The 27,159-nt window shown below is 41.9% G+C and overlaps 1 protein-coding gene across 1 annotated transcript; it reads right to left on the bottom strand.

Moving 5' to 3' along the window:
* Positions 1 to 126: 126 nt before the first annotated feature.
* On the bottom strand, positions 127 to 21,094 carry MEIOB (meiosis specific with OB-fold). The gene is made up of 19 exons (XM_083800232.1): positions 21,032 to 21,094; positions 20,319 to 20,403; positions 16,110 to 16,276; positions 15,870 to 15,968; positions 15,667 to 15,775; positions 14,495 to 14,567; positions 11,335 to 11,392; positions 9,843 to 9,974; positions 9,015 to 9,087; positions 8,086 to 8,281; positions 7,677 to 7,777; positions 5,938 to 5,990; positions 5,756 to 5,851; positions 5,269 to 5,370; positions 4,656 to 4,809; positions 4,135 to 4,318; positions 3,534 to 3,620; positions 2,224 to 2,986; positions 127 to 275 (listed from the first exon to the last, which is right to left on the bottom strand). The coding sequence occupies exons 6-18, from the start codon at positions 14,561 to 14,563 to the stop codon at positions 2,876 to 2,878; spliced, it is 1,416 nt and encodes a 471-aa protein (XP_083656358.1). The 5' UTR covers positions 14,564 to 14,567; positions 15,667 to 15,775; positions 15,870 to 15,968; positions 16,110 to 16,276; positions 20,319 to 20,403; positions 21,032 to 21,094; the 3' UTR covers positions 127 to 275; positions 2,224 to 2,875.
* Between the last annotated feature and the right edge of the window lie 6,065 nt (positions 21,095 to 27,159).

Raw genomic sequence — 27,159 nt, 5'->3', positions numbered from 1 at the left:
AGCAGGAAGGCTTCCATGTCCTGGCTCCCAGGTCTCCCATACGCTTGGCTTCCTTGCACAGAGGTATTGAAGCAGCAAAAACGTACGTACACAACGAGAAATAAAAGTTTAACCTGAGGACTGGAATCCACCCAGGGTGTGAAGCTACATGCCCTGGCAGCTGTCAAGGTGGGGTCTTCGCAGCTTGGGGTGCTCCAAGAGCTGGCTCATGGGCAACAAAACAGCACTCAGAGGTGCTCTGCACCTGGGTGCTGGGGCCCATCATCACTGGGGAGCTGCAACAAAAAGAGCTGTGATGAAACATGGAAAAGCCTATGGGGAAAGGTGCCTTTGCAAAGCACTGCATGTGTTTTCATCATTACAGTGAATAATCTATAAACCCATAGATATCTAGGGTTTTAATTAATCCCTTAGTAGGCCACCACTTTGAAAGTAACGCTTGGGCATTCTCAAAGCCTAGGCTCACATGTCACATGGGGTGGGGGCTCCTTTCAGTGGTTTTATTTCCAAGATTGAGGATTTGGGGTTGTAAATAAAAATTAGGAGCTAAGGCTCACCCATGCTATATAAAATCAAAGGTGCACATGCAACAGTAAATCAAGAATTACAGCTTCAGAAAGAATCTCTCTCCTCGGAGTATTCTGCAATATAAAGATGTTTTCACAGGAGTTTCATGATTCCTCCATGCATTTTTCAAGTGTACAAATTAAAAGAGGATTGCTTTCCCTCCCACTCCAAGGAGCGTTATGCAGCAGAAGTGTGCCAGATGCCTGGTAGATTATTTTCTTAAACTAAACTTTAAATATACTTCTAAAAGTATAATAATACAAAAGATAATGAAGCTCATTGGTAAAGATCACCAGTAAACTTGTCTTTACTTTCACTGATTTAAATATGCTTTATCAAAATCTAACTGCAGCAATTACCATTACTTACATAACACAGTGCAACAGTTGAAGGTTTTTTAAAAAATATTTCCAGCTGTTAAAAAGCCACGTCCTGTTTCCAAACTCCAACTGATCTTACATTTTCTACCAGTTTACATGACAGTGAGCTCTCTTTCAAATCAAAGGAGTGACGAAACAAGTTATAAAATATTAATAAAAAAACTCTCCCCATGAACATCAAAACTTACCACTTACCATTTTCAAAGGCTGCACAGTTATCCAATTTCTGAGAAAAACAGATGGATTTTTTTTTAATAATTGTGAATGCTGAAGCGAAATGCTGAAGCCAGATCTTAATAACTGCTAGAAGTTTTGTTTCAAAATGTACATTCGAAGTCTTACAGAACAAATTATGGCAGCCCAAAGACAAGTACCTCTGCTAAAGAGCAGCATGCTCCAGTATACTGCCAATCATATGGTAAAAGAAAGGAGAACATGTTGTATAACAAAACATGTATTTTTTCTATCACTTTCTGTTTTGCTTGTCCAGCTGCATGCATCTTAAGCACATCTCTACATGCCCAAACACCACCAGGTACTAATCCTGCCAACACACACACATCTCAGTTCTCTGCATTTTAACATCAGCCAATGGCTTAAAGCGTGTGTAAAAATTTTTTGTATGATGAGACCTTATAATAACTAAATGCTGTGAACATAATTCAGCTTAAGGAATCAAGGCCAATTGAAATAAACATTCAGCTATTGCTTCTGAACAAAACCAGCCTCTGCCTTGTAGAAATCAAAATGTTCCTTGAGTCAGTGGGAACGCTGTGCTCTGAATTTGTTGCAAGTCAATGAAAAGCTGGGCCAAACAGCAAAGTGAGCAAACTGAGCTGGTCTGAACAGGGAAGTTAGGGTGAATAATTCTGACGGAAGAAGGATGAAACTCACTCTCTTTACTGTTTCCTTTCCTTTGTGCCTGTAAAACATTACTGTCTATGGCAACAGCAACAATGCACTATTTGTAATTTGGTCTTAAACACTGTGTATCGATTGCAGAGCTGAGTTGTGATTAAAATTATTGGAAGCATTCAACACTTTCCAGATGTAACAGCTAATAGTCTGCAGTTGTTTATTGCTGCAATAGCAGAGATGCAGTGACCCAACACATGCGATATTTGTACATTTAAACCTTTGTTCTGACTCACAAAAGTGCAAAGGTACAATATGAGTGTAGTGATTGTCAAAATTCACTGTTTCTGCCATCGCTTCCTTTCTGCCATGTTGTTTAGACAAAAAAAAAAATACCTGGAGAAAGGCAAAATGTACATACCTGGGTTCTTTATGTTCAGCTAAAAACTACTGTGCTGGGGAAGAAGAATCACTCTCTTTTCTGCCACCTACAGTCTTAACTTGATTTGTTGATTGTCAGGGGTCCCTGGTAATTATTAGTCTGTTCTAATAGAACTTAGCCTGTCCTGAAGAAAAGCAGCCTTATAAAAATCTTGTCTATTTCCAACTCACCTCAGTTGCCAAAAGTTCCGTGTTTGGACTTAACAATGTACACCACAAACACAGACAATACTTGAAAGGGGATATACTTTTTTTATTTATTGAAACAACACGGAAGTAACACAAAAGTAGCATAGCAGTTAAACAAAGCTCAAGAGATTTGTCTTGTATGATTGTTATTTCTGGTTTTTTTTCAAGTGTTTTCTAAACTGAGTGAAGAAAGCTTCTACTTCCCACCCCCAAAGGGATGAATTCACCAGAACTAACTTTTCTTAGGCCAAGGACTTAGTCTACTTTTCAAAGTACAAACACTCGAAAAAAATATCACCACAGAAGACCACTTAAAACAATTAGTAATGCATATTCCTTCTCTACCATCAGAACATACTTAGCAAAATACAACAACAACCTTCTACCTCTAATAACATAGTGAGGAAATGGTCTTTTCCCAGCTGTTATCAGTCCACATGGTTTCATCTCTTTCTTTTTCCCAACAAGCTCTGACTTGCCTCTGTAGGGTCTGCCAGTTTGCATGAAAGTATATTCACCTTCAGACCAGTTCTCCAACTGGGTGACAAAGTGATCTGTAAAAATAATTCAAGGTCTTTGTTGTTGTTTTTTTCTTTTTTTTTTTAATCTGATTTATAGTATTTTGATATATATTATTTTCAAATATCACACAGCATATTTAATTGACAGATTTACTTATATGTATTTTACTTTATTTTAAACGTGAATACACAGATTTTATGTTATATACCTCTTACTATTGAAGTAAAACACTTTCATTATTTCCTGGAAATAGAAGCAGATGGTGGAGGAGAAGGAAGAGTAAGAACAGTTTTGCTAAGAAGGATAACTTTATAAACAGGAAGTTAATTTAGAGTTGTCCTAAAACAGGCAGTTCTATGAAAAAAAGGAGTCCAGTCCAGTATAAAGCATGAAATAAATAATAATAACGTACATTTCTTCCTGAAGAGACATCATCCGATGCTGAAATTATGACAAAAACTACTTACTTGGAATACTCTATGTACAAAAACCAATTCTTATTTTGAAAAGGTCAGCAGAACTGACATACACTACCTAACGGGAAACAGCCACTTTTTGAAATTAATATTAAATACCAACTTTAAAATAAATCTTGCTTCGCTCCAGAAGAAGTTGCCATTTCAACGCAGTCTTCTTCTCTTCTGTTAGGGTGAGGAACTCATGAACCTGTTAATAACATGACATCAATGAACGCTACTTCAGCATATAACTGTAACATCACAACAAAATGATGATTAATTTTAAGCTGTATTTTTTCTCTTTTAACATAGTGTTTGCTGTGATACACATGCCTAGACAGTCAGATTAATCACAATAAATTACAGGGTTTTTGAGAATCAAAGTTAGGGAATTCCAATCGTGTTCTCAGAAAAGTGTAAATTAATTTAGATAAAGTGGTATTCTGAATAGGGTATTCACTCTTACATTTAACGTCTCTTCTTATTAGGAGTCAATGACTTCTAAGTTTTGACTTTTAAAAAAAACCACATGTATGTATATATATCTAAGTATAGATACATATCCATATGTACACCGCTTAACCACTGTATGTATATACATACACACACATATATAAATGAAGAACATATGTATATATGAAGAACAGTCAGATGGATTTGCAATTTTCATCAGGCTTCACAGCTCAGATCAAATAAGAACAACCTCATTTGTTTCTACTTACAGTGCAGCCTAATGTTTCCTCAGCTACGCAGTCAGACAGGTAACAAGAGTAAAGAGTGCCTGTATGGTCTGTCAGATTAACGAGGATGTCAAAGCTTGCAAAAGTTGACTCTGAATTTGAAGAGATGTCACCACAGAAAGTGCATGTGTTTGACATTTCATTCACCACAAAACGGCATATTGAACTGAAACACAAAGATAATTAAAGCATGTATGTAATTCCTCCCTGCTTGAGCCTGTTCTTTAGACAGATTTCCCAAGAGACTCTTAAAAAAAAATTAATCTTCTGCACTCAGTCCATCCAAGAAGAAATGGCCTCTTTTCTCTAGGACCAGAAAGTCCTTCATAAAGCCAGCTCCTCTTTCTTGCTAATGCTGAAAAGTCTACGCAACAGAAATTCATGTCCTCCTCCAAAGCAGTTTTACTTCTTGTCCAGAACTAGACTAAATATTGTTCTAATTTGGGCCAGGGGTAGCAGGATAAACACTTTTAAATACAAACTTAAAAGAAACAGTTGCTTACCATCTGTTCCGAATAACTTTAGATACATTATCATCAATGTCCAATGTAGAAATGTAGCCATAAATAATGCCAAAGACTGGTTCAAGTTTCCCATCACTCTGTAAAGCTTTTTCTTTCAGCTGCTTCACAGTATAAACGTTAACTATAGTCTCCACTAAAAATTTAAAAGACATGTTTGATGTCTGAGAAACAAACAACACAGAAGATCAACAACAGAAAAAAAGGACCTCAAAGTAGTAAAGAACAGAGTATTTAATCTAAAGCATCAGAAAAGCCCCGCACACCTTTTGCAGCAAGCTTATAATTAAAGGGGAAAAAAAAATAAAAGAAAAATCAGGAAAATCTTATACTTAATCTTTGTATCAACCCAAAACAAGTTGATCAAAAGTTGATCAAAACTTTCCCTCTCCATCTTTTCTTACTTATTAAAGCCAGAAAAGAACATGTCAGTACACAAGCTCACATAGTCACCATGCCTGAAGATACATAAGTAGTAACATAAGGGATAGCTCAGTAACATCCAAACTTGAAGTACTCAGGCAGGCTACACAAAGAACTTGAAATTTCAACTGCACTGCGAAACTACAGTATCTAGTTCAGTGTTTTAACTTACAGTTAATGGATTCTTTTGATTGCTCCTCCATTTTATCATGCAAAGCTCCTGATTGTGCACTCTCTTTTATGAAGCTGAAGAGAACACTTGCTTCAGCGGTTTCTTAAAAATATATATATATTTAAGTTACGAATATATGTAATATGCAAAAATAACAAATATATTCTGTAACTTCTTAAATTCTGGTAGCACTATCATGTCTCTTAGATTTAGCCAAGGGATGCTTTTCTGTTTTGTTTTTTTTTTCTTTTACCATTAGTCATACATGGAATATATGAAGGCTGCTTAGATTTTATATATATATATTATTATATTATTTATATGTATATGAAATGGAAGCCAAAAACTTGGTCACTATGTAACAGACGAGAAGCAGGGAGCTTCCTGAGGCAAGCTTGTAGAAGAAATCAGGTCTCCAATGGATTCATTCATGCTTTCTAGTCTACAATGATTACTAATACCAAAGCAATATGTCAATAGCTCTTACCTGGATTAGTTGTAATAATGGTCTTTGATATCACAGTTGCAGTCATACAGTTCCTAAATTTGTCAAAATTTATTCTCACATCTGCTGCAAATATTACTGGGCACGAAATAAAAAATCTGTTACTTTAGAATATGCATCACATTAAGAACTACAGTAAAAACATCAAAACAAGAACATTATACCTGTTTTTCGTGGGATCCAACTTTGTGCAAGCTGGATAGACTCATTATCCCAACTAAATCAAGAGAAAATAGTGGGTCAAAACATTTCTGAAAAAGCACTAGAACTGTTAAGTACAAAACAAATAATACAGTTATAATTAAACTGATCAAAGAGAACAATTCGCTTATTACTTGCACATGCAAATGAAATACTGCATATATCCACGTGCATCTAGTTCACAGCCAGTAGGATGATTTAAGAATGATCCAATACTGTCCCTATATTATCCCATGCCAAACAGAATAAAATAAAAGGGCTATTAGGCTGTTCAAAATGATTAAATGTCACACACACTTGGAAAAATGCTATATGTATTTCAAAGTTTTGACAAGTAATTTCTAATCAAAGCAAATCAGAAAGAAAGTAGCTGCTTATCATCTGAGCCTTTTCTGTGGGAACAAGCCAATTGCTCACATCACTAGGCCAGATGTTCAGCCAGCTTTCCAACACTGGAACCCTTGTAAACTGTGGATAAGCCTGGAGTGAGGTCAGTGCTATGGCTCAAAAATGAAAATGCTTGATAAAATCTCAAGCAGTTCCTCTTAAGTTTGGATGGCAAGAATACTGCCGAAGCACAGCTCCGTTCTGTTTTTCTCAATCCCCGCAAAAAGGTTTCAGATATTTACTTTTCATCTAGTATTGCTCAGCCACCTGTTCACTGATGGCCTCTGAAATATCTTCACTATAATGCTGTTGCTCAAGGATTTCCTCAAATCTTGGACTCTACCTATAACTCTGTGAAAGAGCAAACGGCACTATTTAAGATAACCACAGGAACTCCACCTAGTCTCTCCTGAGGACTGCTAAAGCACACAGCTCTGTATCACTACACACACCAGCACTAGAACAAGAATAACAGAGCTGTTGCCACTGCAAATTAACACTGGTGGCAGCTCAAGGGCTAGAAAACTGCACACCATAGATAATTACTAGTGTTCACGAGCATACAAACACTCTGCTAAACACTACGCTGACTGACAATACAATTTCCAACTCAGACACAGAATGCAATGCTGCTACCTTGCTACTTTTACCTAGGGAACAAAGGTCATTTTAACCAAGGGACAGCAAACTGAGTGCAAACGAATACCCACATACCCTTGCATGTAGATAAGCCATGAGTTTATTGAAAATAACTATGGGCAAAATGCAAATGCTCCCGTGTAAACAAATATCACATGCATAAACTGTATGGACATTGTCGTGTTTGTAAATGGGATACAGTTTGAAAATATGGCCAAATAGTATCAAAACATTTCTGTGATATTTTAAACAAAACAAACCAAACAAGCAAAAAAAAAAAAAAAAACCACCACCTATCTCCACTCCACTTCTTAATTCTTCTCGGCTTTAAAAATGAAGCATACTCCTCTTCCCCCCGCCACTAGTTTGTGGAAGAAATGAACTGCCCTTGTAACTCTTTTTAAATCCCACTTCCTGAATTAGTTCGAATTTCTGAATAAAAAATGTAATTATTTGGAATTAAGTTTCATTTTGGCATCTGTGTGCTAGCAGTTTGTCAGTACGTCATACAACTAGACAATACGTGTAAGGTTACTCTACTATCTCTGTTTAATATATGTTGCTGCCTCATCACAATTGCTACACAAATAACACATTTAAGACTACTGTAAAGAGTATGGATTCTTTATCTACTCTTGTATGAATATGTGTATTTTAGTAAATTAAAACATTTTACCATACTATAGGAAAAGACATCTCTGTTTCATCATACAGCTTCACTTCACATCTCTGACCTTTTCTTTTGTCTGAAGTCATAAAATACTTCGGCTCCCCAACCTTTAGAAAGAAAGAGAAGAAGACACTTTTATGAAAATCCATGTTTTGCATATTTGCAAATTATCTGCTGCTTGCACATGTATGATTTCAAAAAGGCAACTTCTGTAGGACATTTCCATTCCCTTAATTTTCTCCCTCGTGTTGTAGATGAAAACTTTAAGTAGATTGTACTTCAACACAGTTGAAATGACTGCCAACCTAAACAATCAACACTGATTCCTGGTCACTGAGTCCCAAAATCAATATTCATGCTTAAGTCAATTACGATAGCATGCTAAGTAGAAAAACACCGTGGCACCTTAACTTACTGACATTACAGCTGCAAGCACATTAAGGATTCTTCCATCAAGGCTTTGTCCATTTGCAACGATATCACCCAGTGAATAATAATCCTGAGGGTCCTTGACAGGCAGATGCAACAGAGAAAGTAATTTGATGTCCATTTCGTAACATGAAGAAGTTTTCACCACTGAATGATTTTCACTGAGCAGTAATTTGTAGCAACTAGATAGTAAGCACAGAACAAAACCAAGTCACATTTCACTTAATCAACAGTCTAAAACGTTAATTCACATGGGAAAATAATTGCTGATTTTCTCCTTTGTTTTCTCAAATGATATATATAAATTCCAACTTTTCAGTAATTTTTAAATATAATTTTAGAGCTTTCCTCTTATGGAAGATTTATTATTGTGTACTTAATATTTACTTAGAATTGAAAAGCCAGCTAGCAATGCAGAATACATATTTCTAAGCCTCTCAGCTCTTAACAATAACTAAAAATAAATTCTGAAATGTCTGTAATCTAGGTAATTGAGAGGTTTTGGCATTGTGACATAGTAAGACTACTACAGTCAGACTGGATTTGATAGGAGGTTTTCAAAAGAAATAGCCCAAGGAGTTTAGTAATGTTTAAAACGCACTGTTAGCCAATTGAAATAAGGTATAATCAATATATTCTGGATAAACGTATTTTACAGAAATGCAGTCTACAGCTCTTTTCCCCAGTGAAGATTCTACCTGACATTTGTTCTATTACTTCTTTCTTTTTAGCCAGAAAGTAAGTAGTGGGTGTAACTGCTATGGATATACACTTGCTACAAAGCTTAAGAGATGAAGAGTAAGCAAGACCATAAAACTTCTACTAGTCGTATGCTGCTGCAATCAGCTGGCAATTAAAGAAATTATTAACTGTGATCTTACTGGAAAGATCTACCAGTCTACACTTTAAATTTACCTAGGAGTTACAGGGTTGAATTTTTCTTCCCTTTCTCCTTCCTTTGACTGGACTAAAGGATTTTCAATTGTAACTGCAATAAAACATTGACAAGTTATGTTAAAAAACTGCAAACAGATACATACAAAGAGAAGTAGCTTTTAAAATGGTTGCTTCCCAGGTTTGATATGGAAAATAACAGATATGTGGTACAACTACTGTTAAATACTTTCATACTGAAAACAGTGTCTGTCCAGACAGCTCACATTATAGCCAAAGTCCCAAAGGAGTCCTCAAGACATTTAATGGAAATAAAATGACTAAGCGTTCTTGTGTGCATACTTTTCACGAGTTTCATCCAAACATTCTGATATAGCAATCGTGGGCAGCAGAGGTTTTTTTATTAACTTAATATACAAGAACAGACTGTAAATATATAGGTTGCTGTTGTGTTTTTAATGGACAATCACAGTAATACCTATAAGTAATGAAAACAACAACAAAAAACAATACTGAACTACTTTACGGAGTTTATTTTTCATAATTTGTAAGAACTGAATGTAATGTAAGAGTTTAGACCCACTCAACTATAGGTAAGTTCTGGGTGGCTGCATTCAGTGGATTTCTATCTGGTCTCTTTGTTTACATATTTACTGGTTTTGGATTTAAATTCTAGATATTTTATTCCCTTCCTCTTTATACTTAACTGAACAATTTGTTTCCAATTAGACTGTTTTCCAAGCCCTCAGAGAAAAATATAGTAAAACCACAAACACATAACACTGAATTACTGGGGAAAAAAAAAATCCACATTCAAACAGAGACGTTAAGAAAAAAATTCCAACTTACCACAGTCACCAACTCTAAAGCTTTCTGAAAGCGATCTAATATATTCTTCTCTGCCCCAAGAACTAACATTGATAAAATAAGCTGGTGAATCACGAATAGTGAAACCGAAGGTGTATCTTTCAGACCCAATGTCTGCAAAACCAAACAGTATTATTAGCATTCAGTTGCACACCTTAGTTTCAATCTGGAACATACGTATAAAATCTGTATTAGAAGGTTTGGCTAGATTTTGTCATGAAGAATTGACATCCGCAATCTGGTGAATACCACTAGAGGTCAGCAGACTTTTTGGTAAACACATTGGTGTTCATGAATGGGGATGGCTACAATTCCTACATAAACTGTACCCGTACCATACTATCCACATACGCGTATCACTTAACTTTAGGCAGCACCATATCAGCTTACAAATTAAAGAACTGTACAGTACAGCATTCAAAGCAGTCATCCTACCCAAACACATTAACAAAGGTAACTCATCAGGCAACGTTATAAATGAGCGTATGAACTAACAAAAATATTCTAGTAGGAAGGCAGTCTTTAGACGGCTGTGCCCATGTATGAGAAGACCGAGATGACATACACAGCTGCAGATTACAGGCAGTATTACAGTTCAGATAGTACCAAGGGGTCTAACTGAATAAAACAAAGGGTTTCCAGCCCTATAGAAGTTCATGATTAAGAGGGTATCAGTGAGAGTCAGAAACGCTGCGCTCTTTTCCCTCACAGCTAATTAACAAGCTTTCCATGGATCATACAGCAGCCTGCAACATGTTATTTTCAAATTATCGGTAACAATTGTAGAGCCATCTGCATACAGCAAGCGCAACCTGGCTGTAGTTCCGTGGAGGCATCCACAGGAACCGCCCCATTTCTCAGCTATGGAGAATTGCTTCTCATGAGGATGACTTCCCCCCAAAATTCACCACTCGAGTAGGCTCAGTGATGACAGTACCAACAGCATAACTGAGCCCCTCACACAGAGCTGGAACGATTGTGGCCGGAGGTGCTTCCTAGCACTGTGTTGTCTCTAATCTGTAGGTACATGATTTCAGTTTCCAATTAACAGTGTATTAACAATGTATTATTCCCATTTTTTTCGTGAGAAATATTAATTTGGTGCTACCCAGACCAGAAATTACTCATTTCACTCAAGATATCTCCTTAACATTTCTAAGACAGCATGAATATGAAGAATTGACTCCAACAGTATTTATGGTAGTAGCGTGTTCAAAATGGTACCATCTTCTTCAGATGCTGAAATACTTCCATGCTGGAATTTTTTAGAATGAATTCTAACTGATAAGGTTTACCCAGACTAATGCTGCTCTCTCCTTGTTTCCCATCCCCCACAATTATTTTTTTTTCATTTGTATTCCATACACTTTACACTAAGAGGTCTGTTTATCATTTAAATATCGATTTCAGTCATACATGCCAAATTATACCACATAAGAAAATGAAGTAAAAACAGTTAAAAAAAAGACTCTACTTTTTCTGTCTGGAAAGCCTCTGACATCTGTTTTCCCAATAACCACACCGATTACATTCTAAAAAATAAAAAGATTATAGAATACAAGTATTAAACACAGATGTATATGATGAATTAGATTTCATGGACTTGTACTCTACTGATGATAATAAACATATTTCTGACTGGTAATCATTTTAATCTATTTATTCCACATTACCATATGAACTAAGGACTAAAACATAAACATAAAATTTTACTTTAAAAAATGTGACTAAAAATATTAAAGGAAATACATCTGTTTCTGTTTGTAAAGACAATGAGAGGACAAAAGTTCAACCCAAAACATTCATAATTTTGTCTGTTTACAGTATCCTCTCCTCAGGTAGGCAGTGATGTTGTTGTTGATGTAGAATAATATATAATATGTATTATAATATGTATCTATGTGGTATTAAAAAAAAATCTCCTCAGCATGAGAGAAGAGCACAGCAGTGCTAGTTCAGAAATTTAAGAGGTAAGCAATGAAAGCCAGTATGGTAACAAAGCCTGGAAGGGTGACTGTCACTGCAACACAGCAGAAAGACAGAGGTGGAAAGACAAGGCTCTGAGGCTACAGAGGTTATCTTCGACTTCTGACTTTCATAAATAAGCATCATACACTCATTTCTCAGCAGATTACCGTATTTGCCTTAAGTTCCCAAGGGTACTTCAAAACACGAAGTGTGCCACATCTCTTCCACATCACACACGTCCAAGTTTACTTGCAGTACTCTGTGACTTTCTTGTTCCAGCAGGGGAACCACAGCAGTCAATCAGTAAGGGACAGTTTAGCAATTTAATAATCAACACATGCTGAATTTTCTATCTGTTCACAAAGCAGTACAACCTGACTCCACTACAACTGTACAATGTCTGTACATGCTCAAAAATTAGGTCTCATGTTCCCAGTTTACTCTGAATCACTAGATGGAGCAAGGTAGCTGTGTTATCCTGCACTGATGGACATAAACTCATTAGAAGGATGGATGTGGAAATAGTGTAACATTCTAGTTCTTCCAATCTTTTTATCATAGGGTTTTTTCTATCTATCCACAATATGTAATGAATTAGGATTTTTTCTATTTTTAGTTTTGCTTCTTTAAAAAAAAAATCAATTAAATCAAACTACAGCATACCCTGTATCTCACCACTGGCATGAAGAACTGACATTTAGGATGACTTTTTACATAAACTATCCTGATGTAAAACTGCAGTTTCCAAAAGAGACCTCCACTATCCCTGCTGCAAATTTATTCATCATTCTTATGCTAGTACTAGGGCTGCACAGCAAGCTGGCAGAAGGAAGTGATCTGGCTGAAAACTATGGGGGGAGAAGGGGGTATAAAAACTTTCAGAGATCATTTCCTTGATCGACTTTATTGTGCAACTACACAAGCGTTAGTTTCACCAGAAGAGGAGGAGTGAAACACGCCTGCCACAAGGGAATGGGCTGCACTGCCTTTTTTGGCAGAGCATTGCTTGAGACTGCTCAACCAAATCATGAGACTACAGCATTACAACACTGCAAGCTTCTTAGACTTTTAAAAAAGTCTTTTTCACTTTTAAAAAATTAACTTTTAAAAAATAAACTCCGAAGTAAAAAATTATGACATTTAGGTACTTTGAATGCCAAGAGCTCAGCTGTTTTAGGCTGGTCAGTATGTGTTTAGGAGGTTATCATCAGATAATGGTGAGTTATTGTAAAGAAAGTTGCTGTGTTGTTTTTTTTTTTTTTAATTATTATTATTATTAATGTTTGCTAATTGCAATACTCAAAATTAGTTTTATTTGTAAAATAAAAGCTTTTAACTGAGTTAGTGAACCATTGTATTGTGAGTATTGTATGTGTGAGTGACACATTAACTTTGCTGGAGACCAGGAGTTTATAAAAAGTTGGAAAAAACGTGATTTCTCTTTCATATGTTTAAAATAAATGGGGAAAAAAAAAAGTGGTAAACTGTGCCCCTCTAAACAAAAAGCTGTGGCAACAGGAAAACTTGTTTTCAGCTCCTCACAATGCATCAGGTCTTCCATGGGGGATACAGCTCTGCAGGCATGCATCTACTTTTCCCTACGTGGAGAGATGCAGCTGTAGCAGGGCAATGCAGCTCAGCTGGCAGTGCATCCATGTCGAAATGCAGCTTCTCTGTTTTGTTCTCCAGGCACCACCTCCCAGCAGTACCAAACATTTAAAAACACGTTATCACTGGTGGGCTATAGAGAGTGATGGGTGGGAAATAATTAAGAGAGAGCCATGTAGCCTTCTCCCTCTTGTATTAAAACAATCTTGGATACCAAAGAATGAAAAACTGGGTCCCCAGACTTTCTATTTTTAATTCAATCATCTAAAACCCAAAGGAGAAAAACATTGAGTTACACTGCACACCTTTTTGTTCAACCTTTACTTTTGTGATAATAGTCCTCATTTGTATCAGGACAACAACAACAAAAAGATCACACATGGGCATCCAACATCTGCATGGAACTACTAAGTACAAAACTCTGCTGTTTGCTAAGTTTACTTTTTGGTTCATCCTACTCTCCCATACTCCCACAAGCAAAGTTCTTTGCACCTTAATAGCCTGACAAGCACAAAACCTGCTTTTTGTTCTAAAGAAAGAGAAACAATCCCATTTGATGTGTAATTGTGAGATTTTTTATCCAGTTAAAAGACCATACCATTCAACAAGATTTTTGTTTGAATAATTAAGCTACCTTACTTAGCTTAGTGGGATTGAGCACACAAGTAAAGACTGCAGGACCAGGCCTTATGTTCATAGCTTGTTGTGAAAGACTATTGTAGGTTACAGATGTATTGTGACTACATAATGCTGACTCTGTACATGCCTTTACTAATTCAGAATCCATTTAAAACATTACAAAGAAACCTCTGATACTTTCAGACATTGAATTGTCCAGTCAATATCTGTAGTTGTAGTATCCACATATTATGGACAGCAACAGCATCAATTTTCATTTTCCTGGTTTATGCACAAAGAAAGTAAGGTACTTTATATCTAACAATTATACTAATGCTATTAGTATCTAAATACATGTCAATTACATAATTCTGCAGTAATGTAATACAGCCATATACAATTTCACTTGAGAACAAAAGTACTATGGCACTGAGACTTACAGGACGAGCAAGATTTGGATGCAGATCTGAAAGTGCAACAAAGTCCCGTGTTGAACTGTAATAAGCCATTTATCTGTAATTTGAGAAAATGAATTTAGATTTTAAAAAGATCTAAACAAATCACTTAAAACTATTCATAAGGAGAACAACAAGCATTTTTTAATACAAATGTTTTGACCTAAATAGCATGTCTTCAATAAAAGCATTTCAAGCCATCTAAAGTAGAAAATTCTTCATTGTTTGTATTCGGCTATGTAATAGTCATGAGTTTTACTATGCTATCTGTGCTTCTCAAACAAATGTTTGGTTGGTTGGTAGTTGTTGTTTCTGTAAAGCATTAAATAACTCCATTAGCACAGGCCATGAAAAAATATTTACTCTCCTTCTCCTGTCTGGGAAATCCAACCAAATTCAATAAGGCAGCTTGGATATGAAAGGTCATTTACATGGAAGGAAATAAAAGTGCTGCATTGAAAATCACCTTAGTTGAATTTCTGGATTTAATATTAAACTACTTTAAAACATGAGTTCATCCCTTCCTCAAAAATGGAAAAGTTTTGAATTTATTTAAAAAAAAAAAAAAAACAAAACAAGTCAATTATTTTCAGGCTGCCAGTGGGCTCACAGGCCCATTCCTGTGAGCTACCAATGTCCCCTCCATTGATGCCAAAATTGCGCCACGGCTGTTTTGTCAGCCTCTCTGAACGCCTTTCATTATTTCAGGATTTCAGTTCCATGGCTATGCTCAGAGACATCGCTGATATTTAGCGAACAGTTGTCAGATTTTACTTTTTTTGTAAAAGGAACCATCGAGTTATCCAAACGTTAATAACCTTTAATATTGGAGAATTGCTGTTGTTTTCAGAGGACACCCACTCCAAACTCTTTAACAAATATCTTGCATGGCTTTTGCTACCTGTACACCTGGCACCCTGCGTGAGAACTGTTAAACACTTCATTAGTCATTGGTATAACGATCTGTTGAATACACTAGAAAAGTAGACAGGCTATAAAGCAGTTATCTGAGAATATAAAGTGATTTCTCTAAAAGAGAATTTAAAACTAATCTCTCACAGAAAGATACTCCAAATTTGCTTTATAAAAACTACTTAATCTTGTGGCTCTCAAACCTGCTGCCATCCCATTACATGGAAGAACGCATGTTCACTTACGTAGGAAAGTCAACTATCCCTCCAAGGCACGTCAGTATCCTTGTCTCAGTTAAATATTGTTAAATGATGTACCTCACACCACGACTGAATCAGGTGAAAGACAACAGCACTGTGAACACATGGATCAAAGGACAATTAGAGAGGCTATTAAAGATTTAAAGCGCTTCAGGCCCCAAACAGGGAAGGACAGTATCCAGTTGTACCGGTCGTTTATCCTCAGAGGCACGAGATAAGCTCCTGGGGTCAGCGGAGGGAACCTGCTCTTAGCACCTGCTCAGCACCACCCAGGATCAGACCCTCTTCTGAGGAAAAGGAGAAGACAGAATCCAGAATAACTAAAACCATTGAAACCTTAGTCACGGCCATGCCATCCCATCCCAAACCGGTGTCTGGCAGCAGGTGAGCTGGCACCCTCAAAGCCTGACACCAGAGATTTTTCTTACCACGGCCCCGCCGGCTGCTGAGAGGGAAACAGAAGGCGGGAGGGTGAAGGGGACCGGGAGGGGACAGAGACACAAAATGGCGGCGGGCGCCATGGGCGGGAAAAGGCCTTCGCGCCCCTCCGTGTGTGACCGAGCCTAAAGGGCCAGCTCTGGGCCTCAGGGAACAGCTGCCAAAAACAAACAAACAAAACAAAACAAAACTGAGAAATTTTAAGTCTCAGGGCAAACGCTTTAACCTGCCTGGCCAGTGGTGAGCAACCTAGGGGCACCAGCCCGGAGTACGGTGCCATCACATTCAATTTCAGTCAGAGAGCTTGGCTGAGGGTGCAGAGCTTGTGTTTCACTTCACAGAATTATTTGTAAATGTTCTTATTTGCAGGGCTGAACCTGGTCCACCTCCAGTCCATGGCTGCAGCCCTAGCTGTAGCAAAGGGCGCTCTTACCAAGCTCCTCGAGTTCATGAAGCTGATGAGGCCCAGGAGTTAAAAGTCAGCCTCGTTCTGCCACAATTATAAATGCAAAAGACACCAGCAAGCCCCAGTAAATTTCAGAAAATTAGAGGAATGATTCCCTGTGGCTTTTTTTCTTTTTTTTCCTTTTTTGTGGTAGCTCCAAGAGAAAAAAAAAATGTAGCCTGCATTTCATAAATGAATTGAAATTTATGTTTTAAGACATTATTTGTATTGATTTGCACACAGCATTCCTGGGTTTTCAGGCCATGCAGAGGACTGAAGTGGGCCATTTTGTCCATTTATATTGCATTATAAATTTTTTTTAATCGATACTCTTCACTTCTGTGTCATAAAAAATTCTACTCCTGATCAGTAATTTTATGACCTCAAGGTCATAGCTATTGAAGTTTTTAGTGTAGCCTGACAAATTCTCTGTGTTGGTTCTGTATTACAGGATCTTTCATTTCTTCAATTAAACAGCTGAAAATGGATACCACCTGTGCTCTCATATTTATTGTGTCACTAAAGTCCATGATAATTACACCATGCTGATGACAAATGGCATGCCAGAGAACTGACAGCCTGGGTTCTCAGGTTTTGTAGGTCACATTTTATACAGTACGATCTATAGATCTAACTTTGTTCCATAGGTTTGAAGCCTCCAGAAAAGAGAAAGAACATGTGACCACAGGCCATTTTTCTGTTAATTCCATTGTTTTCACTACCTCAAGCTGATGAACAAACAGCAGATAACAAATGTGGTGATGGGACCCTAATCAAGTGGGAAAGAGAACTTGTACGCTAGCTGGAAAATGCTTCTGGAGGTAGATGCTTCATTCTTACCACCATGACTGCAAGGCAAACCAAAAAAAAAAAATAAATCTGAAATGATATCTGCAGGGTCTGCACTGCTGCAGAGGGTGATCGAGGCAGAATCACGCCCTGCAGACTTGCAGGCATTGGATTTGTCCAGCATACAAGCAAGGTTTGGGTGGGACATGAGCACCCACTTTGCTAAACCGAGCAGGGATTCTGCACCACTGCCCTGGCATGGGCACCACTTTCCTTAGGTTTTGTCCCATTGAGCTGCTTTTCTCCCACAGGCACAAAGGGCAGGTGAAACCCGAGGCGGCTGGTGCTCCCAGCCCAGGGCTGAGGCTTTGTTTGGTCTCAAAGCCGCCAGAACAAGGATGCTGTTGTGCACCGCTCCTCCACACCCCTACAGCCTCCGGAGATGGTTAACAAACATGTGCTTTTGCCTTGTGGTCTAGTCCCGCTCCCTGCTCTCGTTTTCAGCACACCTACATTGTGAAAAAAGGCTGCAATTTACTTTCCCGTGGTAGCTCCCGCTAGGAAGACATTCTCAGGTGTATCTAGATGCAAGGAGCATCACAAAGGGGTGCACCTATCCAGCCACAGGCACAAAGCTGCTGGGGGAGTGAATGCGAGAACAGAATTTTCACCCTGGAAGATGTGATTAGGTGCTGAATTTCTAACTTGCAACTACGGAGACAAGAATACATTTAACTGATGTACCTGTCTCACAGTGATCCTGACTTCTGCCATTTGTCTGGCACATGTCACAACAGGGGACGGTCAGCAGTTCGGACTCCTGTAGGTTACTGTAAACAACTAATGTCTTTATTAGTGCTAATAAGAAACAAATGTCTTCTAACCTGAACATCTCCCGCTAATATGCAATATCAGCAGCTTCTCCAAGTTAGAATTTTTTAAACAGAGATACTGAAGAGAGATTACAAAACCAAAAGTTACTTAGCTTTACTCAAGCTTTTCTCCTCAACTGACCTCAAAGTGGTCTTATAAAAGAAATCAGCATCATTATATCCATTTGACAGTTGAAGAAACAGAGGCAAGAGAAAGACCAGGAGCAGTTTCCTGACGGCCAGTCACCACATGAGGATCCCTGGGCACATCCAGCCCAGTACGAGCACCAGCCCCTGCAGGAGGGTGCCAATACGGAATTAGTATTTTTCTGATCTGGTGCTTGATCCCTGAGTGATTTCAGCTCTCCAGCACTTTAGCAGCACTCAGCACTCTGACGGATTCAATCTGTGATTAGCAAAGACTTCCAGTGCACAGCTGCAAATTGAATGGTCCCTGCTAATTAGGCCTTCATGAATGGATTTATTTAAGTTACACTCATTGGCATGGTCAAGGAGAGTAAATGCCATTTTGTAATTCACTTAGCGATTTGTTATTTGATGATCAGTACTGTTTGCATGCAGGAGAAGCTGTCTCTGTCCAGCAACAGGAAGGACATCTCTGAAATTATCTTCAAAAAGATTTTCAGAGCTTGAACATATCAAAATATTTGCTCTGCAAGTTTTACACCGCCCACAGTTTTTACAGAGTGGGCTCATTTAACGTTTATACACTCTTAGGACAAATAGAATCTGTAAGATGAAAAGGGCAGACCCATAATTTTATGTAATTGGCCTGACTGAATGCATTAAAAGCCTCAAGTTATTAAAGGTATTCTCTCTTCAGCGGCTTTAGCTGATACCTGACCTGGATGAGAATGGAGAATGCTGATGAAGTAATGATGGACATCTTTAGCAGAAGTAGTGCAGGTGCTGATGCAGCCAACAGGTGCTCAGTGTGTTGAGGGATATTTAATCTAAATTTCTCTCCGTCATGCAGTATGTCTTTGTTCATCGCTCGCTTTGCCCTGCATCCCCCCAGTCCTGGTCTGCAGCACTGGACTCATCCCTGTGCTGTTCCAGTGGGATTTCCTCACTCTGAGGAGTGCTGCAACCTCCTGCAGCCCAAGAACATGCGCTTTATTTAAAAAAATAAGATAAGGATCAATCATGGCTGGTTTCAGTGTAATCTGTGCTAATTATAGCTGATTTGGTCAATGGAAGACACCAAGACTTGAGGCTGGTGCATCTGCATAGCATCAGTGCAAGCGCTGCTTGTGTGCGTGCATAAGCAATGGAGCCCTACATCTCAAGGGCTTGGAGCGGGGGTGCCGCTGGCTCTCATCTGCCCTACTGCTGACAAAGAAGAAAAAAAGCCATCTTGAAGGTGTAAAGCTATTTGGGACATGTAAGCGTTCCCCTTTCCAGCTGTCCGGGAAGGACAGTTTTGAAACAACAGATGCCTGCAAGACATCTCCTTGTTCTCTCTGGTGAATTCACACGAAACTCCTTAAAACAAGATCCAGCTTCCCCCTTGGGCGGGGAGTGAGCAGCATCTGGAGGGCCTGAGCGCAGTGAGGTCCGTGCTGGGGGATGGCAGCAGGGCTCACCCTGCAAAGTCGGCCCCAGATGCCTGCTCACCAGCAACCTCAGTTCATAACCGTTTCAGCAGTAATTAATCCCTTCTGTAACACTCTCACAATGATGGAGCAGAAACGTCACATAACGTGGGCAAGCCCAGCAAGGAGGCCAAACCTTCAAGGCCAAAACATGCTGTGAAACCTACTCACATCAAGTGACCATTGCAGAATTTTAGAGAAAAAAAAATACAATCTAAGACCTCTGGATAATCACTGTGTAGCTGGTATATTTTCAGCAGTTTGCAAATAAACATATCTCAGAACTAATCCTTCTGTGCCTTTGCTATTCCAAAAAGCCCAAATAAGATGTCCATGTAGGAATTCACTGTTTGAAAACACTGGCACGTAGTTTTCTTTACTTCTGTCTTTGTCCACACAATATTCTACCTTGCTTTTCTGCAGATCAGGCTTTAACTGCTGAGGACTTTAGAGAAATCACTCTGCTCTTTAGCTTACCTAAAACTTCAGAGGTGAAAAGAGCTTCTTTGTGGAGCCTCTGAGCAGTATGAGAGCACCCAGGCTATAGAGGATAGCTTCTCCCCTGCGTAATTCCAAATAAATTGTGAGGTCAGTGAAATTACTTGGATTTTCATCACTTTCCCCAAGACCAGAACTTCCTCCTCCCTCTATGAGCAAACAAACGATGAATATTTTCCAACAAAACGCTATGAATTCAAAAATACAACAATTAAAATTAGTTTTAGTGACAGCTCCCTGACATTGGGGAAGAATGCTTTGGGAGGAAAAAAAAAAAGATATTTAGCATTGGTTGGCTGCCGTTCAAACATTTTCAGCTATTGAAATCAATGAACCAAACCCAAATAAATTATATCTGGATTTCAGTTTGAGACACATGATACTCAACAATACCAATTAGACCATACGGGATGGGAGTCTTCCAGCAACAAATGTGGGGGAAAACCCTTCCAAACTTCAGCTGCTTCAGTTTCCAACCAAGTGTAAAACTCAATCCCTTTTCACAATGCACGAGCAGTTCATAAGGAAGAAAATTTAGGATGTAAATCTCAGAGACAGATGGGGATGGCTGTAAGAGAAAACTGGAATCATAGAGTAAATAACATTTTTTCCCCCACCACAGAATTCAGTGAACAGAACATCAGTGAAATGCAAACGATCTGTCCAAGCTAAACTTTCCAGCAAAAATATACCTTTGATCTCCTGGCTGAGCGCTTGGCCCCGGCACTGGTGGCATGGCTCCCACTGCCTCCGAGGGCCAGGACTGCATCCAGCCCGTTCCTATAGGTAATGGTGTGTCAACATTTCCACGGTACGCCTGGCTGCCTGTCAGCCAGCTAGTTAGAAAATTCCTGCAGCCCGACACTGACATTTTCAGTTTTCATTTGCTAGAAAAACAAAAACTCCCCCCAAAGCCTTTTCAGAGTGCAAGGATGCAAGACCTGATCAAAACAGGACTTTATCAAGAAATTTTCCATAAAGAAAATGAACACTAGAGGTCAACCTAACAACTTGTCCCGGAAATATATATCCCTGGAATAAAACATTACAGACTTCTTCTGTATACTGTACACCTCTCTAACTACATCCAGATTCACTGGCTTGGCAAGGCACTTCATATCTAACAAGAGTTTATTCTATTCTTTTGAATTTGTTCTCGTCTTGCTGTACATTAGTATTTCCTTTTCTGGAGCTTGCCTGTATGATCGCTGTCCCAGTTCACATGGCTCACTAATGTACTTAACTACCCGTTTATGAAATGAAAGGGGAAATTGGCACTTGTGTGCGTAAATACTGGAGGCCAAATGTGTCCCTGCTGCAGCTCCGCTGCAGAGGGTCGAGTTGGACTGGAGATGAACGCAGAGACAAAGGGGCAGCCATCCCCACGTGGATGAAAGCCCATCTCACTGGTCCTGGTGTCTGCTGGATAAAGCCACAGCCTCAGCAGCAGCAGGGACCTTGCGGAAAATTGGGTTGGACGTGAGCAAGGAGTTTGTGGCTTTCAGCATTCAGTTCTTTTTCAGTTCAGGCCAGGCATCTTCCTCTCTCTTCCCTGCTCCTCGTAAGAGAAACAGCATGTAGAAATAACATGCAGCCCTGCCAGCCTGCTTCCATTGCAAATCCCCCGCTCCCCTCTTCTTGGGCTCCTTTCTCAGCCAAACTCGACGGGGACACCAACGTGGAGGCTACCTCCACCAAGGAAGCTAAGGGACATTTAAGATTCAAAAAACAAGTCCAATGGAAGTGTGGATCCAGCAAGGAGTGTGCTAAAGCGAAAAATTTCTCCCAGGGAGTCACTGGGACCGCTGGTGTGCTTTGCACTAAGCACATATGTGAGTGCTTTGCTGAACCGTGGCCAAATGCAGTTCTTCTTTATGACTGCGGGCCAGATCCTGTAGCACTGAGTAACGCCGATGAGTAACATTCATTCACACAAGTGGTCTCTGTGGAGAAGGGCTGCCAAGTCCTGGCCCTGTATGATTTTCTCTTGAGCAAGCAGCCAGAGCAGAGCTCCATATGGCAACGCCAGTTCCTCACTCAGCAGCTTGCCTGCTGCCAGCTCCGTGGTGGAAACACCCCAGTGAGGCAGAAACGTTCCAGCTTAACCTCCGTGCTACAATTACCTTTAAAAAACTGCCAGATGAATTCCTTAAAATTCTTCCAGGGAGTTTCTACCTGATGCGGCTCTGTGTACGACCATGGCCAGTGACGCTCTCCTGGGCAGCGCCCGAGCTCTTCCTGGCGGAAGGTATCTCCCAGGGCTTGTCCACAGGGTCTCGTCTCTCAGCACCCAGCTTCCTGGTGGCCCAGCACATTCTGAGGCCGCTGCAGATGTGCTGGGCTAGCAGGACAGGACTCTTACGCTCCTCTTCAACACGTCCCTAACGTGGAGCCTAAGCTGGTGCAGGGACACATCTCTGTGATGGTGCTTTCCAGTTGCTGCATACACAGGAGGGATTTTAGGAGGGGCATGAGAGTGGCTGGGGTCGTGGTACAGAAATAGACACCTCATCCCACCGTGCAGCCATCATGCATTAAAACTCTTGCTCCAAGAGTGAAAATTGGGCACAGCTGAATGGGAAACCTCCCCCCACGTTCATCTCAGCATGCTCCCAGAAGCTGCAGGGCTCTGACGCCTCGCCTCTGGAGCTGTTCTGGTCAAATGCACAGAGGAGGTGCTGCCCTTCCCCAGCACCCCTGAGTGCCCACGGGGGAGATGCCCGACTTGGCCAGCCCCGTTGCAGCAAGGACAACGTCCAACCAACCTCCGCTCCCTGCCTCTTGGGGGGGCACATGAAAAACATCCACCTGCAGCCCCAGGCTGGGCACACCCTGAGGCTCTTCCCGAGGGCTGACAGCAGCCGCAGCAACCAGCCCCTTCCCACCACAGAGACATGGCCCACACCAGCCCCAGCACCTGCTGGACCAGCCACAGGGACCCTCCACATGCTGTGGGGACCCTGTGGTAGAAAACAACAGCCACCCACCCAGGAACCCGCACATGTCCCGGGTTCTCCCCAGCCTTCACCACCCCCTCGTCCAAGAGCCATGCGTGCGATCACCGGTGAAGGTCCTGAACAGGGACCGACATTTCGTTAAGGTCTCCAACGATACTGGGCAGAGTGCCGAGGAGATGGACCTGCCAGAAATGATCGGCAGCACTCGGAGGGGAGCAGGGCTCTTGCGTCCCTTGTCACCAGCAGCTGCTCCCAGTTACCTCCGACACATCCCTCGGTGCCATCGCCCTCCTCGTGGGGGCTGAGCACACAGCAAGGCTGGGGTGAAAAAGCACAACAATACCCAAGCATTAGGTGTTACCCAGGCAGGATCGGGCCCCACCGAGGCCAGCAGCAAGCTTGGGTAACGCTTACGGAGCCTTTCTGCATCGCCGCACCCTCAGCCTCTGTAGCATGCGCTGTTACTGCCAAATCAATACGTGAGACTTCTTGGTAAATAATTGTGTCAGTGGGATGTTAATGGTGCACAGTGCTCGTGGTGTCAAGACTTCTTTTTTTTTGTCAGCAAAGCAAAGTCATTCATTTTTCTCCCCCTTCCCCCTCCATGAGCCTTCCGAAACGCACAAAATGGGCTCCAGACCCACCTCCTACAAGGAAATGAGAACCAGCCCCGGAGGATCACCCAGCAAGAAGCCTCTGTTCGGAGATCTGACGCCTCTTCAAAGCTGGGGGAGCAAATGTGCTCCTACCTCCGCTGATTTATGAAGAACGTCTGCGTCACCGATGCGGGGGAAATGGTTAAACGCTACCAGAGGGAAGGGGAGCCGGGCGCTCGCGGCCTGTGCTTGGGGGCTGCACTGCATAGCCAACTATTTATTATGCTTTGTTTCCATATAATTAGCTCTATATTACATTCGGGAGGAAAACAAACAGCCTGGTGGCTGCGGCACATGCTGCTGGGTTGTGTGCCCTCTACCAAAACAAACACCGGTGTGCCCCAGCCGGAGCGCCACGATGGCAGGCGGGGCATGCCAAAGGCAGCTCTGAAATCGCACACAGCAGCAGCCAGCCCAGGTCCCCACGTGAGGGGACTCGGGGAAAGCAGGTGGCTCTCCCCTGCTGGCAGGAGATGCCCAGTATCGCCTCTGACACAGGGAAGCCAGCACACGGCTCCTCTGCCTGCCCGCAATCAGCTGGAAAGGCTTGGTTAAACGGGGACAGAGCTGCACAAAGCTGCTCCTCCTCCCTTCCCTCTGTGTTGGGAAATTCAGGGTGTAAATTGCTCGCTTTGTTTTTAATTTCTGCTGATGCCCCGACATTATTTATGCTCTCGAAATACAGCAGTAGGCACGAGTATAGCACTTCATTCATGAAATACATCCTACTACCTATGCTAATTATCGATCGGAGCAGTAAATAACTCCAACAGGCACAGTTTTCCAAATGAGTAGAGGACGTGGCTGAAGGCTGCCCATATGCCAGGGCCGGCAGGATTGCACCAGCAGGGCCAGTGAAGCAGCTCCTGAAATGCTCTTTTTTCACACAAAGCAAAGCCAAAAAGGCCAGCGCAGCCCCGGGTGGGTGACAGTGACAGCTGTGCCCTGCGCTGGCACAGGGCTTCCAGCCAGCCCGGCTAGTGCTGGGGGGACATCCATGGGGAAACAGGACGCAGCCTGCCCTGGGATGCTCCCAATTAATGCCAGAAGGATAGGGACGGCCAAAAGGTAACCACTCTGCCCTGTCCAAGGGACACGCAGCCACACCAGGAGCTGGTTCCCACAGTACCACGCACTCCAGGAGAGCCCAGAGGCCACTGCAAGAAATAAAAGGTCTCTATGATAACTTTTTTTTTTGGTTTGATTTGACCATGCTGGAGAAGAGGAAGGCAGTACATAGCCCTGTGTATAAGCAGTTGCTTGATTAGCATAGTTAATGCCTGTGGAATTTATTCAATGTCTGAATTCTTGCACTTTTTCCAGGGGAAAGGCAACGGGGGAATCTGCATAACACTATCCATGCAGAACTGTGTCTCAGCTGTCCCAAGTATTTCCCTGGAAGCCCTCTCTACCCTCCAGTAAGAAAAGGGACCCAGGAAAGCCAAGTGCTAGGCTGGATAGATTTAGGGTTGCTATACTGGGACCCATTTACCTTGGCTCAAAGGTGAAGCAGCACCATCCTCAAGGACAAAAGCTTAACAAGTGGGAGGATCTGAAGCAGACCTTGACCTAGTCTCAGTCACGTAGCTGCACCAAGCCAGGCGAGGTTGATTTATGGCAGCAAGAAGGCAGTTTCAGAGGCACCCAGAGCATGCCCACCCCCCCAGCACCTCACAGCACCCCCGGCTCATCGCTGCAGGACGGGGCTGCTGCAGCAGCACCCCCAGCGGTGCTGCCAGCTCTGGCCGTGCTCATCCCAGTTCATTCCGGGGCAGTGTGTGTGAGCAGGGTGGTACACAGCGTGAAACAACAGGGTGCTTTCAGCAGCTCTAGCATTCACCCCGGGGCGAGCGTGATACCCAGGCAGCCTCTCACCAGGGCTCGGCTCCTTCCAGTTTAGCTGGTCCCTGTTCCAGAGGGCTGAGCACGGTCCGAGGCACCGAGGAGACCAAAGTGGGACCCCCGGCTGCAGGAAGCACAAACCCACGGCCTCAGGGGGTTAAAGCCCACGTGGTGCCCAGCAGGAGCGTGGTGGCAGGATGCCCCGCAGCATCCAGTGCTGCCAGAAGTCGCCGCATCCAGGCAAGTCCCCACTGCGCGCTGCTGCCTGCGCACACCAAAGCACTTTGCCTCCCCTGGGATCCCCCAGACGTCCTCTCCTGCTCCTCAGAGGGAGGCAAACAGCAGCAGACCCCCACCAGCCCCACTTCCCAAGCTATCCTCAAACAACACCTGCCCATTCCCACCACTGAGAAACCTTTCCCATTTTCCCGAGGAGCTGCAACAACCCCAGCCTCCTGCAGAGCCCCCAGCTCGCTGCCAGGGCTGAGCCCCCGCTGCCGGGGATGCTCCTGTGCACCCGGGGCAGGCGGAGACCAGCACCCGCTGCGCTCCCCAGCCCTGCAGATAGCCAGGGGAGCCGCTTCACCTTGGCTCCCTCCCCAGCCAAGAGCCGTTTGCCAAGCTCAGGCTTGGATCTAGCGATAGACTTTTGTGCTCTGGCTCGTAGATCCTGAAAACAAGAGCTTTAATCATTGCTTGCTTTTATGTGCCGAGAGCCAAAATTGTCTTGTTAAATACAGTAAGCGATCAGTGCTCGCAGTAAAGAACATTTCAATGACGGCTTGTGTGGGTAATTATTTCAGGCTTGCCTTTCTTCCCCTCTTGAGAAAAATTACGGAATGTGGAAATTATTGCGAAGCCTCTCCGGACCTCGAGCCTGTTCTGCCGTCTGCAGGCGCTCACTCCAGGCAGCTGCAGCGACGTCTGTGTGCCTGGCCGGGCACGCTCCTGCTCACTGCTGGGCACAGGAATCGGTCCCTGGGCAGCTGGCACCAGGACCGTGTCCCCTGCCAGCAGCTACAAGAGGCGCCTTGAGTTCAGATAGGTCTAAATGACCCCGATTGTCCTAGAGGCAATAGGAGGCTCTGCTGTACCAGCCTTGTCCTGCCTTGTGCCCAAGCTCAGCACATCAGCACAGCCCAGAAAACATTGATTTATTGTTTTTTCCTACCACTGCATCCCTGAGCAGCCTTCAAGCCATGCTTGGGAACCCTTGTCTCACCCTTTTCTCCCAGCGCTTCTCTTTCAGCCCCGTTTAACATTATGGTATTAAAGTTTCCTCGTAGCTTTTATTGTGATTTTTTTTCCCAAAGATTAAGCAGCACAGAGGAAGCTAAGGCAGCCCTGGCACAAACCATGTCACTA

The sequence above is a fragment of the Anser anser genome (assembly GCF_964211835.1).
Source record: "Anser anser genome assembly, chromosome: 15".
In the NCBI taxonomy this organism is placed as follows: Eukaryota; Metazoa; Chordata; class Aves; order Anseriformes; family Anatidae; genus Anser; species Anser anser.
Note: the sequence above shows the minus strand (reverse complement) of the source record. Positions and strands in the feature narration are given on the sequence as shown.